At 60.6% G+C, this 16,818-nt stretch overlaps 1 protein-coding gene across 11 annotated transcripts in view; it reads left to right on the top strand.

The window, feature by feature from the left end:
* The window catches only part of VAV2 (vav guanine nucleotide exchange factor 2), a 186,448-nt gene that overhangs the window by 84,767 nt on the left and 84,863 nt on the right, over positions 1-16,818 (top strand). For all 11 annotated transcript variants that reach the window (XM_027556839.1, XM_027556832.1, XM_027556833.1 and 8 more), the window contains one exon: positions 15,484-15,542. In XM_027556839.1, coding sequence (XP_027412640.1) covers positions 15,484-15,542 — 59 coding nt within the window. The remainder of the gene's footprint in view (positions 1-15,483; positions 15,543-16,818) is intronic.

Raw genomic sequence — 16,818 nt, 5'->3', positions numbered from 1 at the left:
TTGGATTACTGTGATGTTGAGTGGTTTGCCTTGGAAATGAACATAGATCATTCTCTTGTTTTTGAGCTTGCCCCCAAGTACTGCATTTCAGACTCTTTTGTTGACTATGGGGGCTCCTCCATTTCTTCTAAGGGATTCTTGCCCTAGTAGTAGATAAATGGTCATCTGAGTTAAATTCACCCATTCCAGTCCATTTTAGTTCACTGATTCCTAAAAGGTCGATGTTCGTTCTTGCCATCTCCTGTTTGACCACATCTAATTTGCCTTGATTCACGGACCTAACATTCCAGGTTCCTATGCAATATTGCTCTTTACAGCGTCGGGCTTTACTTTCACAACCAGTCACGTCCACGACTGAGCATCATTTCTGCCTTAGCCCAGCTGCTTCATTCTTCCTGGAGCTATTTCTGTGCTCTTCCCCAGTAGCACCCTGGATACCTACCGACCTGGGGGTTGGGAGGGTCATCTTCCAGTGTCTTATCTTTCTGCCTTTTCGTTGTGTTCATGGGGCTCTCAAGGCAAGAATACTGACGTGGTTTGCCGTTCCCTTCTCCAGCGGACCACGTTTGGTCAGGCCCTGACTGGCAGGGACGTGCCCTTCGGCCGCTGCATGTAGCTGGACGACACGTGCTGGGTCACTCAGATGCCCCAGCCCCGTCTCCTCCCCGGGCGAAGCCGTGCTGTCCTCCTGGGCCACCGGCTGCCTCTGCTGCAGGGGCCCCCGGAGCAGCTCTGGTGTGGTGCTCTAACCGCCAAGCAGTCAGCACTCTCAACCCTGGGCCAGTGTTTGCGACCCTCAGCTCTGTGCGGTGTCCTGTGGCTGCCGTGCCAAGGGCCGTTCACCGGGCGCTCACAGCTCCAGAAAGCCGTCTGTCCCGGTTCTGGACGCCAGAAGCCCGGATCCAGGTGTTGGGGGGTCAGCTCCACCCGCAGGCTCCAGGGGCGGGGTCTCTCTTGGTGGTCTCCCTCTGCAGGCGCTGGGGGAGGGTCCCTCGGGCTTCTGGCAACTCCAGGGGTTTCTGTCTTGTGGTTGCATCCCTCCCGCCTGGGCTTCTGTCATCACACGTCTCCTTATCTCCCCGTGTCCCCATGGAGACACCAGTCACATCACGGGAAGGGCCCACCCCGCCCCAGAATGACTGCGTTGTGACTAATTACACCGCAGCGGCCCCTGTTCCAAGCAAAGTCACATTTCGAGGTCTCGGGAAGGACGTGGGCTCTGGAGGGACCCTCAGGCTTGGCTGTAACGGCAGCAGGCTCAGGTGACCCGTCCTCTGAGCCGAGCGCTGGCAGGGCCACCCCTGCGGGCTGGAATGGCAGGTCTTTGTCCTTGCGACCTTCACAGTGCCCTGTGGCTGCCGCGCCAGGGACCATTCTCCAGGCGCTCACAACTCCAGAGAGCTGTCTGTCCCGGTTCTGGACGCCAGAAGCCCGAGTCAAGGTGTGAGGGGCACAGATGGGCTGGGGAGGGCCCCCCCTTGGCAGGGGCCTGAGGCCTCCCCGCTCTGCGTCTTTCTCCTCTGCCCTGCCCTCCTTCTCCCTGGGGGCCTTGCCAGGACCTCTTAGGAAGTCCCAGCCCCGTAGCTGGCCCTGCGCAGTTGCCAGGCCCGGCCACATCCACTCCAGCCCCTTGCACCTGGAGGGGCTGCGTGAGGATACCAGGGAAGTGTGCGGGAGAGGCGGCCAGCGGGGAGCGGTGGGGACTCTGGCAAAGGCCAGGACTGGAGCTGGCTTGTGCCCAAGAGAGGGGAGGGCCCAGCCGATCACGGGAGGAGAGGGCTGCGGGCTCTGTCGGCCGCATGTAAAATCTGTGAGGCCTTACCTTCCGCCTGCGCCAGCAGCCCCCACCTCCACCGCCTCCTCCTTGCTCCGTGTTTCTCACGATGCATCCCAGGTGGGAGCAGCTAAGGGGCTGGGATAGGTTGAAACCCTCACATCCTCGCTTGGAACCCCCGATGCAATCTGGGCACCTGCTGGGCACCACATGCCATGCGGTGACCCTGGCCCCGGCTCCGCGCCAGGGAGCAGGGCCTGCTGGGCACATCACAGGTGCTCTTTGAGTGCCTGCTGGGGGCCTGACCCACCTTCCCCAGCTCTGCTGGGATGCCAGCCAGGGCGGGGAAGGGGCTGCCACATCTGAATCAGTGCAGAAGATAGAATTGCTTTTGATAGGACAATAAATAATTAATTCCGGTCTGGGATGAAAATATCGACTGTTAAATTATACACTTTGCTGTTAAATGCACTGTGGGGGGGGTGGGGGAGCTTGAAGTCCTGTGTGGCTTTCAGGCCGCCCTCACGGGCCGCTGGGACCCGGGTGGGTTCCGCTGGGCTGCTGGTGGGCTCACCCGGCGGTGGGTCCTTTCTCTGTGCCCCCCCGCACCCCCAGACTGTCAGCGGTGCCCCCTAATGGGGGGCTGGGTTCCCGGAGTTCTTGACCTGGGCAGCTCCTTTCCCTCTGTGCTGCTGGCAAGCATCCTTCTTCTGGGGAGGAAGCTCGTGGATACGGAACAACCCAGAACAGGTGTAGACAGGCCTTGTTGTGGGTCATCCACTTGCAGACGAGGGTTCCGGCCTGCGGAAGGCTGTGCCCTTTGGTGTCTGGACCCGTTGTCTTGGAGGTGGTTTGATGGGCATGTAATTCTTCCAGCCACGCTGTTGGTGGGAAGAGCCCGCTGGACTGGGTTCAGGGCCTGGCCTGGCCACCCCCGGCCGCTCGGTGACGTGCCTGAACCACGGCCCCTCTGGGAGTGGGGCTGCGGCTTCCATCACGGGAGCACCTGGGGACCGACACCTGCAGGGAGGGACCCTCAGGGATCCAGGCCCCGAGCTGTCATCTGCCTCCTGACCCCATTTCCACAACCAGAGTCCTGGAGAGCCGCCAGGCAAGGGGGCCGAGCGGGCTGCCTTCTGCACCCCAACCAAAGGGCAGCTCCCTCAAACAGACCCTGCTATCAGGACAGCTTTAGATTCACAGAAAGCTGAGAGGATGGCGTTCCCGTCCCCGCAGCCGGCGTGTCCCCTTGGCGTCATCCTCCTCCTCCAGCTTGGGACGTTGGTGGCCGTTGATCAGCCAGCAGGGAGTGTTAGCGAAGCTGAAGGCCCGGCTCTGTCGTGCTTCCTGGAGCTCCCGCATGTCCTGCTCTGTGCCAGGGCCCCACAGGGCCCTGTGTGGCATCTGGTATTCACGTGCCCGTGGGCTCCTCCAGGGTGAGACAGACGTTTTAAAGACTGGATTCCTGCTGGGGCCAGCATTCCTCGCACAGCCCTTGTGAGGCTGGCTGGGGAGGCCGAGCCGGGGCCTTGGGGCTCTGGTGAGTCCTTGCTCACCTCCCCCCAAGGCAGCAGCTCTCTCTCCTCCACTCCGGGCCAGCTCCTCTCTTGTGGTCATGGAGAATCTATTCTGGGCGAAAAAATGCATCTTTGAAGCCTCCTCACAAGTATTAATAGGAAGAGAATCCGTGCGGTGGCTGGTGCCGGAAGGCCCCGATGGGCCAGGAGTAGGCAGGAGTCGAGAGGAAACTGCTTTGGGGGGCGCAGTCCGGAGCTTGGCCCGTTTTCCAGCTGCTTCCTCCATCAGCACACGCAGGGGAGAGAGAGTCACCGTAGGCTTCTTTCCCGCGGAGGGTTTCCTTTGGACAAAGATGCCGGGCTGTAGGGGTCTTGCGCTGACTCTGCTTCCCGAAGGGGAGGGTTCTTCGTGGTTGGGGTGAGCTGGCTGCACACCGCAGTGTCAGGCGCCAGGCTGTCCTGTGGGCAGGGCGCCCTCATTTACTCTGATACACGCTAGCCTGTCACCCAGCCACGTCCCGTTTGCCCCTCAGGTCTGAGGTTGGGTGGCACCTCCTGCAGGAAGCCTTCCCTGGAGCCCCCTGCCTCCCAGCTCGGTTAGGTCTCTGGCTGGTGCGCCTGTCCTTGCAACACTGAGCATGCGCTGGGTCCTGTGAGCTCCAGGAGCTCCCTCTGACCTCTCGTCCCTCCACAGGGCTTGGCATGTCCTGCTGTTCGCTGAACCCTGTCAACCATGCGGGTGAGGAGGGAGAACCTGCTGTGTCATCATTGCCACGTTACAGACGAGGGCCGGGACCCTCGAGAGCTGAGGGCGTTGCCAGGGTTGCGGGGACACTGCAACTGGATACGAAGCCGGGTTTAGTGGTGCCAAGCCTGGCCCTCTGCCCCCGTGGGAGGCTGTGCCACAGGAACCCTGGGATGGAGGCGCGGTGCGCCTGGCCAGGGCCGTGGGGAGACCTTGGGCAGAGGCCCCGAGCCCAGCTCCCTCTTGTAGGACACATGAGCAAGGGAAGTGGGCACCCCACAGCCCATGGTCAGCGGCTGCCCGCAGCTCCTCCCCACCCCTGCCTGTGGCTCTGTGGACCCGTTTGGAAAACCTCTCCCTACCCTCCTGGGGATAGGCTGGCTGTGGGCACAGTCCACAGGACCGTCTCCTCGGGGTTGTCTCATCAGCTCAGGATGCTGTGAACACTGTCTCTGTGTCCCCAGGTGTTGGAGAGAAACAGAGACCGTCTCCAGTCTCTTCTTCTAAGGGCACTAATCCGCTTCATGGGGGTCCACCCTCATGACCTAATCACCTCCAGCAACAAACGCATCGGGGAGTAGGGCTTCAGTACATGAGTTTGGGGGGAATGCAGACATTCAGTCCGTAGTCAAGCCTGGCTGTTGTCCAGTGACAGACCAGCACGGTGGACTTGGAGGTGTGGAAGCAGGGGGCCGCTCCCAGGAGGGGCAGAAATGGTGATTGTGGCTGTGCCAGGGAACCCAAGGTGCAGGGGCCTCCTCAGCTGCGAGGGTATGTGTCGCCCCCATTTCTCAGGCGAGGCGCTTGGGACTCAGCTATGCCCAGCATTTGCTTCTCCACTGGGAATGGACAGGGACCGCCATTTGTCAGACTCAGCATGGGCTTTCTGAATGCTCAGTGCCATCAGATCGTTCCAGAAACACCCACCTAGCCACAAACACACTTGGGTTTGCACTTTGCCCTCTAACTTGTGTAGCTGCCCAGGACCATCCTCACACAGCTGCGTGGCTACTCCGGTGCCAACCGTCACCCCTGACATCCCTGCTTCCCCTCCTGCGGGGTATCAGCAGAGCCGGGAGTGTGAACACAGCTCAGGCAGAGCTCTCCCCTGCTCCAGGAGCTGGGGGCAGAGCCGCACCCTCCTTTGCTATCAGAAAGCTCACGGAGAAAGTAGAGAAAATACTGCAGGGTGGCTAGAGCTCCCAAGGCTTTTCAGGCGCTGGCATCAGAAGCAAGGAGCGGGCGAGGGTGAAGAGATTCACGCTGCTCAGGGCACTGGGGTTGTGCTAGCAGTTAATAACGGAGTTACTAAGTCATCACTTCAGAGATAAGTGTGTGTATTGAAAAATTATTGCCATGGTATAAAAGATACAATTTTTGTTCCCCTTCCCATTAAAATGGCCATTAATCAGGGAGGGCAATGAAGCAGCTCTGAAACCCATCGGCCCTCTCCAGGTAATGGCTGCTGTCACCTCGTCCCCATTAGCAGCTGGGGGTTTGATGGATGGGGCCGGCCCAGAGCCTAGAGCCCGCGAGCCAGAAATGCCGAGGCGGGGGCGGGGCACTCCTGGGTCAGGCTTAGACCGGAGGCTGGGGCACTCACCAGACAGGTTCGCAGCTGTCTCTGCTAGTGTGTAGGTGACCACTCTGACCCTCAGTCTCTTTATCTGACACGGGGCAGAGTATCACCTCATGTGGCTGAGGATTCAGTGAGCCAGGCGGGTAACTTTGCAGCCCAGCACCATACTCATGGTCAGGGATTGGGCTGGGGGTCAGGGCTCGGGCCCAGGGTCAGGGCTCAGGCTGGGGGTCAGGGCTCAGGCCCACTTGCGTGCTGGCTCCTTCAAGGAGGCCCCAGTGAGGCTGGTGTGGCTCTGAGCGCGGCTCGTGGGCTGACTCTCAGCGGCAGGGCCAGGTTGCCCGGGGGTGTAGGTCCGCAGCCTCGGGGATTGTGGTCGGGCACCCTTGGGTCTGTGTGTGGGGACAGCCACCGCCCCAGCACTGGTGCCCCCAGCTGCGGTTCTGGGAGGGGATGGAGGGAAACAGGATCCACTCCCTGTTTCTCAGCAGCTCTTTCAAGTGTGAGGATGGAGTGCAGATGCAGATGCCGCCTCTCAGAGGGGCCTGGGCTCAGCCAGCCTGGGCCGCCTCTTACAGGTGGTCCCCGGCAAGTGAGGGCGCCTGTCGGGGCCGCGGTTTCCTCATCTGGAAAGGCGGGGCGATGGTCCTGACCCCGTGGGATTGTGCTGGAGACAAACCACCCGTGCTGAGACCGGAATCGGTGCAACAGCAGAGGCAGTCGCAGCTGGGCGGGGCCGCGGGGACCCGCTCCCGGGGCAGGCTGTGTAGACGCGGAGCAGGCTGTGTAGACGCCTGCCGTCTGGCCCCTCGGTTCCCCAGGATGAGAAGGGAAAGTGCAGTGGGGGCCTTTGGGGAGGGGGAGGCCCTCGCCTGGGGCTGGGCGTCCTTCTGCCTCCCCGTGCTGTTCTGTAAAGTGTGTCGGCATCCCAGGCCTGGGTGGGGCGTCTAGTCCTGCCCCTAGGATCCTGGTGCCTTCTGGGCAGTGACTCACGCCGCTGGGCGGCCTCGCCTCGGATCAGCGGGGAGCCGTGCAGCTGCCTGTCTGCGGCTGGGTTTGAGATACCGCCTACGTTTTGACATGCCTTCGGCTCACCTCTTACCTGCCAGATGGGGCAGGGCAGGCCCAGCCCGCTCCCCTTCCTGCTGCCTTATCAGTCATCATCGCAGCTGTGATAACAGGGAGGGGTGTTGAGGGTGAAGGGGAAGCTGCATTCACAGACAGTGAGTGGCCAGGACGACCCACTCCTCTAGCTCCCTAAGCCACCTTGTGGTCTGATGCGCTTCCTGGCCCCCGGGAACCTCAGTTCAGTTCAGTCGCTCAGTCACATCTGACTCTTTGCGACCCCATGGACTGCAGCACACCAGGCCTCCGTGTCCATCACCAACTCCCAGAGTTTACTCAAACTCTTATCCATCGCATCGGTGATGCCATCCAACCATCTCATCCTCTGTTGCCCCCTTCTCCTCCTGTCCTCAATCTTTCCCAGCATCAGGGTCTTTTCCAGTGAGTCAGTTTTTCGCATCAGGTGGCCAAAGGATTGGAACTTCAGCTTCAGGAGCCTCAGGGCCTCACTTAGCAACCCTGCTCTCATGCCTGGAGGCGAGGCTGCTGTCTCTTGGCCTCTGATCAGGGCTGGATGAGCCCGCCTTTCGGGTCAGGGCCGGGCTGAAGATCTGGGGTCCCGTGGGCAGATGGACGAGCTGGGTCCACCTCTGCTCACCCCCTCTCAGCCGTGAATCCTGAGCCTCAATTGTTCCTCCGTGAAATGGGAAGATCGGCAGAAGTGTCTCCTGGTGGATGTAGTGAGGAGGAGGAGGGGGAGTTTAAATCGTTAAATAGAAATAAGCCTCGTAAAGACTTGGCCGGGGCAGGCTGGACACATATCCGCAGTGGTTGTCACGAGGCCAATCAGGCCAGGGCCTTGCACTCCAAACGGGATCCCTGCTTCCTGCGCTGTGTCTGCCTGGAGGGTCCTGGGCGGCCTTTGCCAATCGCTTGTGTCTCCCAAGCCGGGGTTTAGGTTTCCCGTCTGCAGAGTGAAGACTCTGGACCAGACGGTTGCTAAGCTCCTTCTGCTACGGACTTGCGGTTTCCTGGCTGATTCCTGCAAACCTTCCTGGTCGGGAAGAGCTCTAGTTCAAGTTCCGTCCCGGTCCTCCTCCCAGTTCCGTGCCCCGATGTTGTGGATCAGGGACCACAGATGGTCAGTGCCCGGGGCCCCTGGACGGACACTGCCTATGGCAGGGATCCTGCGATGGGGGCTCTGGGTGCTCCACCCTCTCCCGGCGCCTTGTGCCCCATGAGGGCACCTGGATCGAGCTTCCCTCCCAGCCTCTTCTCTCCTGGCTCCCAGGCGTACGGAGCGCTGCCCCTGGCCTCTCTTGCCTTGACTGGTCCTGGGACTGCTTCTCCTCGAGGTGCCGGGGCTGGGCTGGCACCCTCCCTGCTGGCTGGGGCGGCCGGGAGGGGATGGCACCAGGGAGCGGGGTCTGCCTCTCAGCCCTCCTCTTGCAGCTCTTCCTACAGTGTCAGGACGGAGGGGATAGTAAGCCTCAGCTCCCACCCCGTGTGGCCTCAGAGACACAAAGAAGGAGTGGGTGTTGGGGGCCGCAGACACGGGGCGGAATGCGGGGCGCCTGCCCCCTGCCCCCTGCCCCTTTTGGGCTCAGTGTGGCGGTCAGCTGGTCTCCAGGGCCCCGGGCGGTTCGCCTCTCCATGCTCCTGGCCCCGGGCTATTCCCGGCTGTGGCGTCCCTGGGGGCTTCTGCTCAGCCCCTCCTCTGTCTGTGCGGTGTGTGCCGAGGCCTCATAGACGTGCTCCGAGCCCTTAGGGTAACCAGGTCGCATTCCCAGGAGGAAACTGGGGCCTGGCGGGTGGGGCGGACGGTTGGGGAAGGACAGAGCCGGCAGCGGAGCCAGCCTGTCCCCCGTGACCACCCGCCCGGGGTGAGCAGGGGCTAGGGCTTTCTCCTGGCCCGGGAGGCGGCGAGGACAGACGCTTGGTGTCCCTGCTTTTGCGGGGCCTCCTGTATGTTTTGGGAGCCCGACTCCGGCGTGGTCCCTGACCCCAGCGGTGAGGCCTCAGTCACGTCAACATACCCTCTGGGCTTCAGCTTCCTCATCTTGCAGAGACGAGCAGCCCCTCTGGCGGGTGGCTGTGGAGACGGCAGGGTCCACGCACGGAGGGACCGAGGCATGCAGGTGCTGACTGCCCTGGAGGTGCGCCGCGGGCAGGGCCCTGCGAGGCCACCGGCTCAGGCCCCGTAGGGCGCCCGGCTCGGGGGTCCCACAGGTCGGCATTCAGCCCTCTGTCTGTCCCTGTCACAGACGTCAGCACCTGCAGAGCCCGAGGCGTGGAGACTCTTGCTGCTGGTCCTGAGGCTCAGGGTGGTGTCTTCTCCCTGCATTTGAGCGTCTTTTCTTGATCTGGACCCACCAAACGAGGAAGCTAGATGTGGGGAGTGGTTTCAAGTCTCACTGGAAGCTCGGTTCAAGGGCAGGACAAAGCAGTGTCCAGTTCCGAGATGCTGATAGACTTTTCTTTCTGGTTAGCCTTTTTTGTTCCTCCTAAGTCACTCTGAAGCTCCGACCCCCTAAGGACAACCAGACCGCCCTCCCTTGCCACCGGTCACCTGGCCCCACGAGTGGGTTTGCTGTTTCGCTGTCTTGGGCCTGGAGTCCGGCCCCCTCCCATCTCCCAGCCTCCTTCTGGCTCCCTTGAAGGAAGACCCCATCTGTAGGGCCCCCGGGTGCTGCCGTGCCGAAGGCGGTGGCTGAGATGACCGCGTTCCCCACCCGCTTTTGTTTCCCGGCCTGTTGGAGGCAGAGTTTGTACACGGGGCGTGGGCGCCGATGGTCCATCATGAGTCCCTCCTCGCCGCCGCTCGTGATCTGAAGGCAGGGGCACCAATGTCTCTGACCTTGCTTTCAACGCAAAAAGAGAAAAAGCAGGTCAATGCCGGCTGAGCCGGAGAACGCTATTTATAATAATTTGCTTCTGAATATGCAGCCGTGTTGGCTGTAGATTTCCCCCGCAGATAGAGAGTTTCCGGGGCAACGTATTTAAATGAGCTCGATCATCTTGGCCGTTTGGCTCCGTTTGGCTCCGAGGCACTGCTGTGTGCCTGCGATGCCTGGTCCTGGCTGATAAGGGGGTCTTCCTGGTCTGTGCCGTTCCTGCTTAGTGATTCCTCAGAACGGCAGGGCGCCCCCCTGACCACGCGGGGCTGACGGACCCGCCCACTCGCCAGCCGACCAGCGACTGGGCAGTCAGCCCTTTTAAAGTCCCTGCCCATCCTTCCTCTGGATCATCTCTGTGGGGTCCTCGGCTCGCATCCTGAGTTGCAGGGCAGGGACTTGCTGGCCCGGTGCTTGAGGATCCGCCTTGCAGTTCAGGGCTGTGGGTTCAGGCCCTGGTTGGGGACTGAGATCCCGCAACTCGAGAGCCCGGTGCCGTGGAGCCCAGGGCAGAGTGGCGCGCGGCCTGTTGACAGCGGTGTCAGCAGGCGGCACCTGGGCTGGGCTGGCTTCCACTGGAGACGGGGGACCGTTCAGGGACGGCCCGGTGTGCCGTGCGTGCGCACACGCGTGCGTGCGTGGCCTCTTGTGTCGCGCAGGCCTTCTGGGAGCCAGTGTGCCGGCGGCTTTGCCTCCTTTAATCCCTTTAACCTGAGGCTTTCGAGGTCACCCCAGAAGCAGGGAAGCTTTGTGAGCCATGCCTGAGAGTAGCGCCCGGGAGGTCTGCTCCCATCAGGTGGACCTCAGTAACTGCGGGGGAGGCTGGGAGACGTGCAGGGGGCCTGGAAGAGGAGCTCGGGGTTTCGTTGCCCACTGCTGGCTCCCGTGATGGGAGCACGGCAGCGGCCAGCACAGACCTTGTTCTCTCGAGACCCCAGTGTCTGTGTCTGAAGTGTGGAGAGTGGGGGAGAGATATTACGTGCAGGAACCATGTTTGCGTCATGTTCATCATAGCATATCGCGTGGCACTTAGTAAGGGCTTGATAGATGATAGCTCAAGTTCTTATAGTTAAGATGTAGGATTGGGAGGCAGGTTCTCATCGGAACCTTTGCTGTTGATCCTGTCTGTCCACCTACCCATCTGTCCATCCATCCTTCCACCCATCTGTCCATCCGTCCTTCCCTCCAACCACACACCATCCACCCACCCACCCACCTCTCTGCTTATCCACTCACCCACATCCCCAAACATTCTTCACGCATCCCCGCAGTCACCAGTCTTAGGCCATCATATGAACGCGGTGAACTGCAGTTTTTCTGTCTGTGAAGAGGCAGTTCGGAGCCTGTTTTGAAGGTCAGATGTGATGGCTGCTGCAGTATGACCTTGAGCGAGTTTGTGGGTCCCTGGGCCTCGGTTCCTGTCTGTAAAATGGGGGCACAATTTTGGTCCACCCCATCTCCTGGGAGGGAGCCTCCTGGGGCTCTTGGAGCTCTGAAAATGTCCCTGAACCTGATCCATCCTCTGTTACGACGTGGCCAGAAGGCCCGGGGCTGGCACTTGGCAGGGCGCATTGAATGTTCGATGAGTGAATAAGTCAGGAAAGCTAAGTCACTCGTGTCCTCTAGACTGAAAATAACGTCCATGAGATGGTATTTTACTTCTCTTTTCCGATATTGTCTGTCTTGTCTTTTCCTGTCTCATCCTACTTCAGTGAAAAAAATGCCCTTGGGACCTGTCTGAGTTTATGCCTCACCGGCAGGTCAGCGCCTACAGTTCGAAACCCTGCCCTGGAGAGGTAGGAGGTGAGTCCTTCCCTGAGTTAGAGCCCTTGCCCCACCAGGAAGCTGACTGCTGCAGCCCAGGGACCCAAGCAGAGGAGGGCTGGCAAGCTGGGCAGCCTGCAGCTGACTCTGCCCGCTCAGGGCCCAGCTTGCAAGGCTGCTGTCTGACTGCTTTTCCCCAGGTTTCAACAGAGGCTTTGGCAAGGGGCTGCGGAGTGCAAGCCTGCCACCTTGTCTCCCCTGGAGGCCTCTGAGCGATGCTGCCTTTGAAAGGCAGAATCCCCACCCCCTGTCTGTCTATCCCTCCCTTGGCCTTCGGTCTCTGCCTTTTCAGCCCTCATCCTGAACTTCTTTTTTGAAGTCACGACAAAGTTGTGAGCCTCGAGGCTGGACCAGACCTTTCCCCCTCTTCCTGTGTTTCCGTCCGAGTGAGGGCAGGGTTCTTGTGTGTGTGCTAAGTCTCTTCAGTCACATCTGACTCTTTGCGACCCCATGGACTGTAGCCCTCCAGGCTCCTCTGTCCACGGGATTCTCCAGACAAGAATACTGGAGTGGGTTGCCATGCCCTCCTCCAGGGGATCTTCCCAGCCCAGCGACCGAACCTGCATCTCCTGCACTGCAGGCAGATGCATTACTGCTGAGCCACCCGGGAAGCCCAAGTAGGTGGAGGGGGTGAGTCAACCCTGAATCACTTCGTGGATCTCCTCGACCCCAGTCGTGCAGACGCGCTGCTGCAGGCGTCCGTGAGCACCTGCTGCAGGCCAGACGCCTGGCACCCGTTCCAGCGAGTCCAGCAGTCTCATGGGAGGGGTGCGCTCGTCCCCGTTTCACAGGCGGGCAGACTGAGGCCAGTGGCCGGATGTGAACCCAGGACAGTGCAGGCTGTTCCCTACCAGCAGGCCATCTGACTGCATCCCAGACCACTCCGGTCCCCGCCCCCACCTCGTCCCACGTCTACTCCGCGGGGGGCACCTTCTGAGGAGGAGCGACCACCCTCTGGGCTGAGCCTGGGAGCCTCCATTCTAAAGCTCCTCCCGTGAACGCGAGGAAGCCCACTGGCCAGCGGTATCTGGCAGTCTGTTTGCCCGGATGCAGGCTGGCGGGGCGCCGCCTCGGGGTCTGAGCAGTCCACGCCTGGTGGGGCCCAGCGAGACTGCCATCCAGGGTCCAGGCCTCAGGCCCCGGGCTCTGCACTGGCACAGCCATTCCTTCACCAAGGAAAGGGGCTGAAACACCACAGGCCACGGTCGAGGCAAGAGGTAGACGCGAGTGAACAGCACGGACACCCGTGGCTTTGGGGAGCTGGCCGTGCAGCTGTCCGCTCTCGGCACGACTGGTCCCCGTGGGCACACACCCTCCTCCCGCTGATTCCCTGCCCGGCCTCTGCACACACGTTCCTCTGCTCTCCCGGGGCTGAGGCTCCGTGGGCCCCGCGGGAGCTGCTGGTGGGTCCCTGAGCCCAGGAGTCTGAGCCTTTTGTGTGGAGGGAGGGAGGGAGAGGGCAGGACGAGCAGCTGTGCGTCTTTTCACTCGTTATCAGGGATGCAGACGAGAAGGGGAGATGGAAGGTGGGGAAATGTCATCCTTTGACATTTGTGTTTTCAGGGGAGCTGGCAGGGACTGTGAGCCGGGAGTTTTTTGATCATCATGGGAGAGGGATGCCTCTGGGGAAGGCACCAGCCAGATTTGCCTCTGGAAGCCACTAGGGTGCTTCGTGACACCTGGGGGCCCCTCCCCTCATCTGACCCCGCGGCTCTCAGGGGTCTGCTCCCCGGAGCTCCTGCCCTGGGCCCCGGGTCACTGAGCCAGGCCCCCCCAGGTGAGACCTGAGATTTCCCTTTCTGCACAGACGTGCAGGACAGACCAGCAAGGGACAGGGCCCTTGGGCAGAGCTGGGACGGTCAACCCCGTTTAAGGAGCTGGCCCCGTCTGGCGACCGGAATCCAGAGCCCTTCACTAACCGCTAGTGACAGGCTCCAGCCTGGAGCAGAGCGGCTGAGAGCTCGGGCCGAGGCTTGCTGTGGTCACGGCAGCTGCAGAAGCCGCGTTGTCCACCGAGACTGAGGACCCACGGACACAGGGACCCGTCTCCTGGCCTCGGTTCGCTCTTCTGTGGCAGCTCCCCGCTGTCCTGGGCTCTACCGTACGAGACGCGGCCCCGACCCCAGGTCAGCAGACAGGCTTCGTGTTCTGAGCCGATGCCGACCCGTTGCTGGTGTCTTGCTTGGACTCTGCAGGCAGGATCCTGAGTTGTGTCTGGCTCAGGGTGGAGGAGTGCAGCAGTTGACCGGTGATGTCTGCCACGGTAGGTGTAGGAGGGGGCGGCGTGTGCCCTCCAGTTGCCAAACCCTTGGGCCCCAACACTTTCAGCATTCTGTCTAGTGACTGTAAGGACACCACCAATATTGCTTTAATTTTTGTTCTTCCTAAATATTTAGAGCCCTTAAAAGCCAAGAATAACAGCAGAAGCCAAGTCGCTCGTTATTTGTGAAAGGCCTCTTGGCGCACACAAGTGCGGGGGCCCCTGGCTGGGCCAGCTGCACAGTCGGCCCATTGAGTCCTGTCTGAGAAGGCACAGAGGAGCCCTGTTGCTCCTCGGATTCATGACTTCCGTGCGAACTGGCCCCTGAAACAGAACCCCTCCCGGAAGTCAGCGCGCAGCGCGCGGCTTGTTGGCCAAATCCGCCGTCTCGCCAGCTGAGAAAGGGCCCTTCTGTACAGTGTAGGGCTCTCTCCCCACTTCTAAAAAACCGCCGCTGGACGGAGAGCCGCCTCACAGGAGGTCTGAGGCGTGTGAGCCGGGTCGGGGGCTCTGGGGAGGTGACCTGGCCTCGGGCTTCCCGAGTCCCAGGTGTACACAGCCGGCCTCGTAGGGGTGTGAGGATTCACCGGATGACGCAGGTGAAAGGCTCATTGGGCTCAGTTTCTGGGCATCAGCGCCCAGCAGAGGGTGTCTGTGAATGTAGCCAGTGGTCATCACAGGCCATGTTCACATCCCCTGACCTCAGATGCACGTGTGCGGGGGCACACACGCACACACACACACCCGTGCACACGCAGGGGGCTCTCAGAGTCGAGGCCTGTCTCTGCCTCCGTGGTGCGTGGTCTCTCTCAGCACGTTCCACGTCAGTCCCGCTGGGAATCGTGAGCAGCTTGTGTGACCCGCGAGTCACGCTCGAGCGTGTAACGCTCTGTGTTCGGGGTCAGCCGTGCTCTCGCCTGGCCCCCCTTTCCCTGTGACCATCTGTGGAGTCTCATCCTTACTTGCCCCGGTCATCTGAAGGTCTGTGGACTGGCCGTGTTGAGGCCACTGAGGCTGGGAGCCAGGTGGGTCCTGTTGTCTGGAGGGGGCTGATTACAGGGGAGGACTGGGCTGGGGCAGGGACCCCAGGATTCTGACACATCTGTCCATCCGGGGAGAGCCTCCTGGGATCCCCTTGTGCAATCTGAACCTGGGGCTCTTTGTTTTCCCTCTACACCCTGAGCCCCTCGCTAGCTGGGCATCTGTTTAAATGGTCCGTATGGAAAGATCGGGGGGGCTGGGAGGGAAGGGAGCTCTCCGCGGGGATGTGTGCACCTGTGCTGCGCTCCGGGCTGCTGTGTGACTTTGGGCAAGTCACTTGACGTCTCTGGGTCTCTATCTCCCCACCTGTGAAATGGGTCAGCACCCACCATGACAGGAGTTATTATTAAATCACATGGTGCCTTCCAGAGCAGGAGCCTGAGGGGAGCCCTGTGTGGTCGTGATGTGTGTGCACACCTGCGGTGGCCCCGATGGGGCAGACCGTCTCCTGGGGGAGAGGAGAGCAGGACTCAGCGAGTGGCCGATGGGCAGGAGATGGCGGGGGGCTGTGAGCCCAGGCCTGGGCTCCGGGGTGGGCGCCGGGCGCACGTGGCCCTCAGCAAATATTAGTGCCCCGAAACGATGCACCCTGCACAACAAATGCAGAGCAGGTGTCTTGCCTAAAAAAATCTTTTGCTCTGCTTTTTTGTTATTTTTTTTCCCTGAAATGAGAAGTGCTTTAGTAACCGTTCTCGACATCTACAAAACACTTCGTTACCGTACTGTGACAACTTCCGGCTTTCTCATGAAATTACAGACGCGTCTTCTCGTCTCCCCTTCGCAGGTCATCTCCGCCGTGTCAAGACTCTCCCTGCACAGCTTGGCTCAGAACAAAGGCATCAGGTGAGCTTCGCGGAGCGCGGCAGGGCGCCCACCTCTTCGTCTTCGTCCGCCTCCCGTGTGCCTTGTCACAGATCCTGGAGTCTTGAACAGATACCCTCGGCCCGGGTCTTTCTCATGAATTTTCAGCGTGTTGTCGGGTTGCCTGTTGGCGGCAGCTGGAAGGGGCGGGGAGGAGGAGCGAGACTTTAGCTCACACCCGGGACATCTTGCACGCCTGTTACTGATGGCTGCAAAATCTCTTTCGATTTAGGTAATAAGATCAGCAAATTAATCCTTTCACAGATCATCGCCTACCTAAATGCCCTCTCCACACGTCAGACCTGGGTTTTGCCTCCAATGAAGTAGCGGTGTTTGTGTGTGGAGATGGGGCTGAGCCAGGGGGCCTGCCTGCGGCTGTGGCCCCACCCCGGCAGGAATCTCCCCAACCTTGGCTTTAATCCTGCTTGGATTTGCAGAGAATTCCATGGCGCTGGGGTCTGATCTCTGACACATGGATGTTGGGGGGTCGGGGACCCTGGGACTGAGGGGGCGGAGGCGTCTGTGGGGATGGGGGCATACCGGCCACAGGGGACAGGGGAGGGCAGCCCCCGGTGAGACCTGGTCGTTGCAGATTCTGACCCTCAGATCGGGGTCAGGGAGACCAGCTTCCACACCCAGTGGGGTTCAAGCCTGGGACCTGCCTCCCCCGATGTCTCTGGGTCATGGGCCAGCGGGGTGGGAGAGAGAGGTTTTGGAAGGCAGAGATGACTCCTTCTGAGGATACAGAGACTGGGGGTCTCACCTGGGCGGGTACAGGTGACCTTCTGAGAGTGGTTCAACTCTGGAGGGCTCCCCGCTGGTGTTGTCATGGGGGTCCCTGCACGCTCGTAGACTCGGGGTCCCAAAACCAGGATGCCCACTGCAACGGGCCCCTTGGTGCAGCTGTTTGCCCAGGTCCAGAGAGTCATGGGAACAGAGGCAAATATTGGGGAAGAACTTCTTTTCCTGTTGGGTTCTTCAAAGACTCAGAAGTTTCACTGAATTGAGGATTTTTTTTAAATGTCAGATGAGGGACAGGCTGTTTAAAAATGTTGCACTGCTATTAAACACGTGTTCGAGAATATTTGTAACACGTTTAGGGTGTAAAGCATAATGTTAGGATGAAACCCCTGTACCCCCTCCTGGCCCACGTTCTAGAACACCGCTCTGCCTGTGAGGCCCCCAGCTGCGTGGGCTGGTTTTCACTGTAGCTTTTGTCTGTACCCGGGACTGTTTAAAAATGTTTAGTTTTAAAAAG

Source organism: Bos indicus x Bos taurus, chromosome 11 (assembly GCF_003369695.1).
Source record: "Bos indicus x Bos taurus breed Angus x Brahman F1 hybrid chromosome 11, Bos_hybrid_MaternalHap_v2.0, whole genome shotgun sequence".
Classification (NCBI taxonomy): Eukaryota; Metazoa; Chordata; class Mammalia; order Artiodactyla; family Bovidae; genus Bos; species Bos indicus x Bos taurus.
This window is presented reverse-complemented; position numbering and strand designations above follow the sequence as displayed.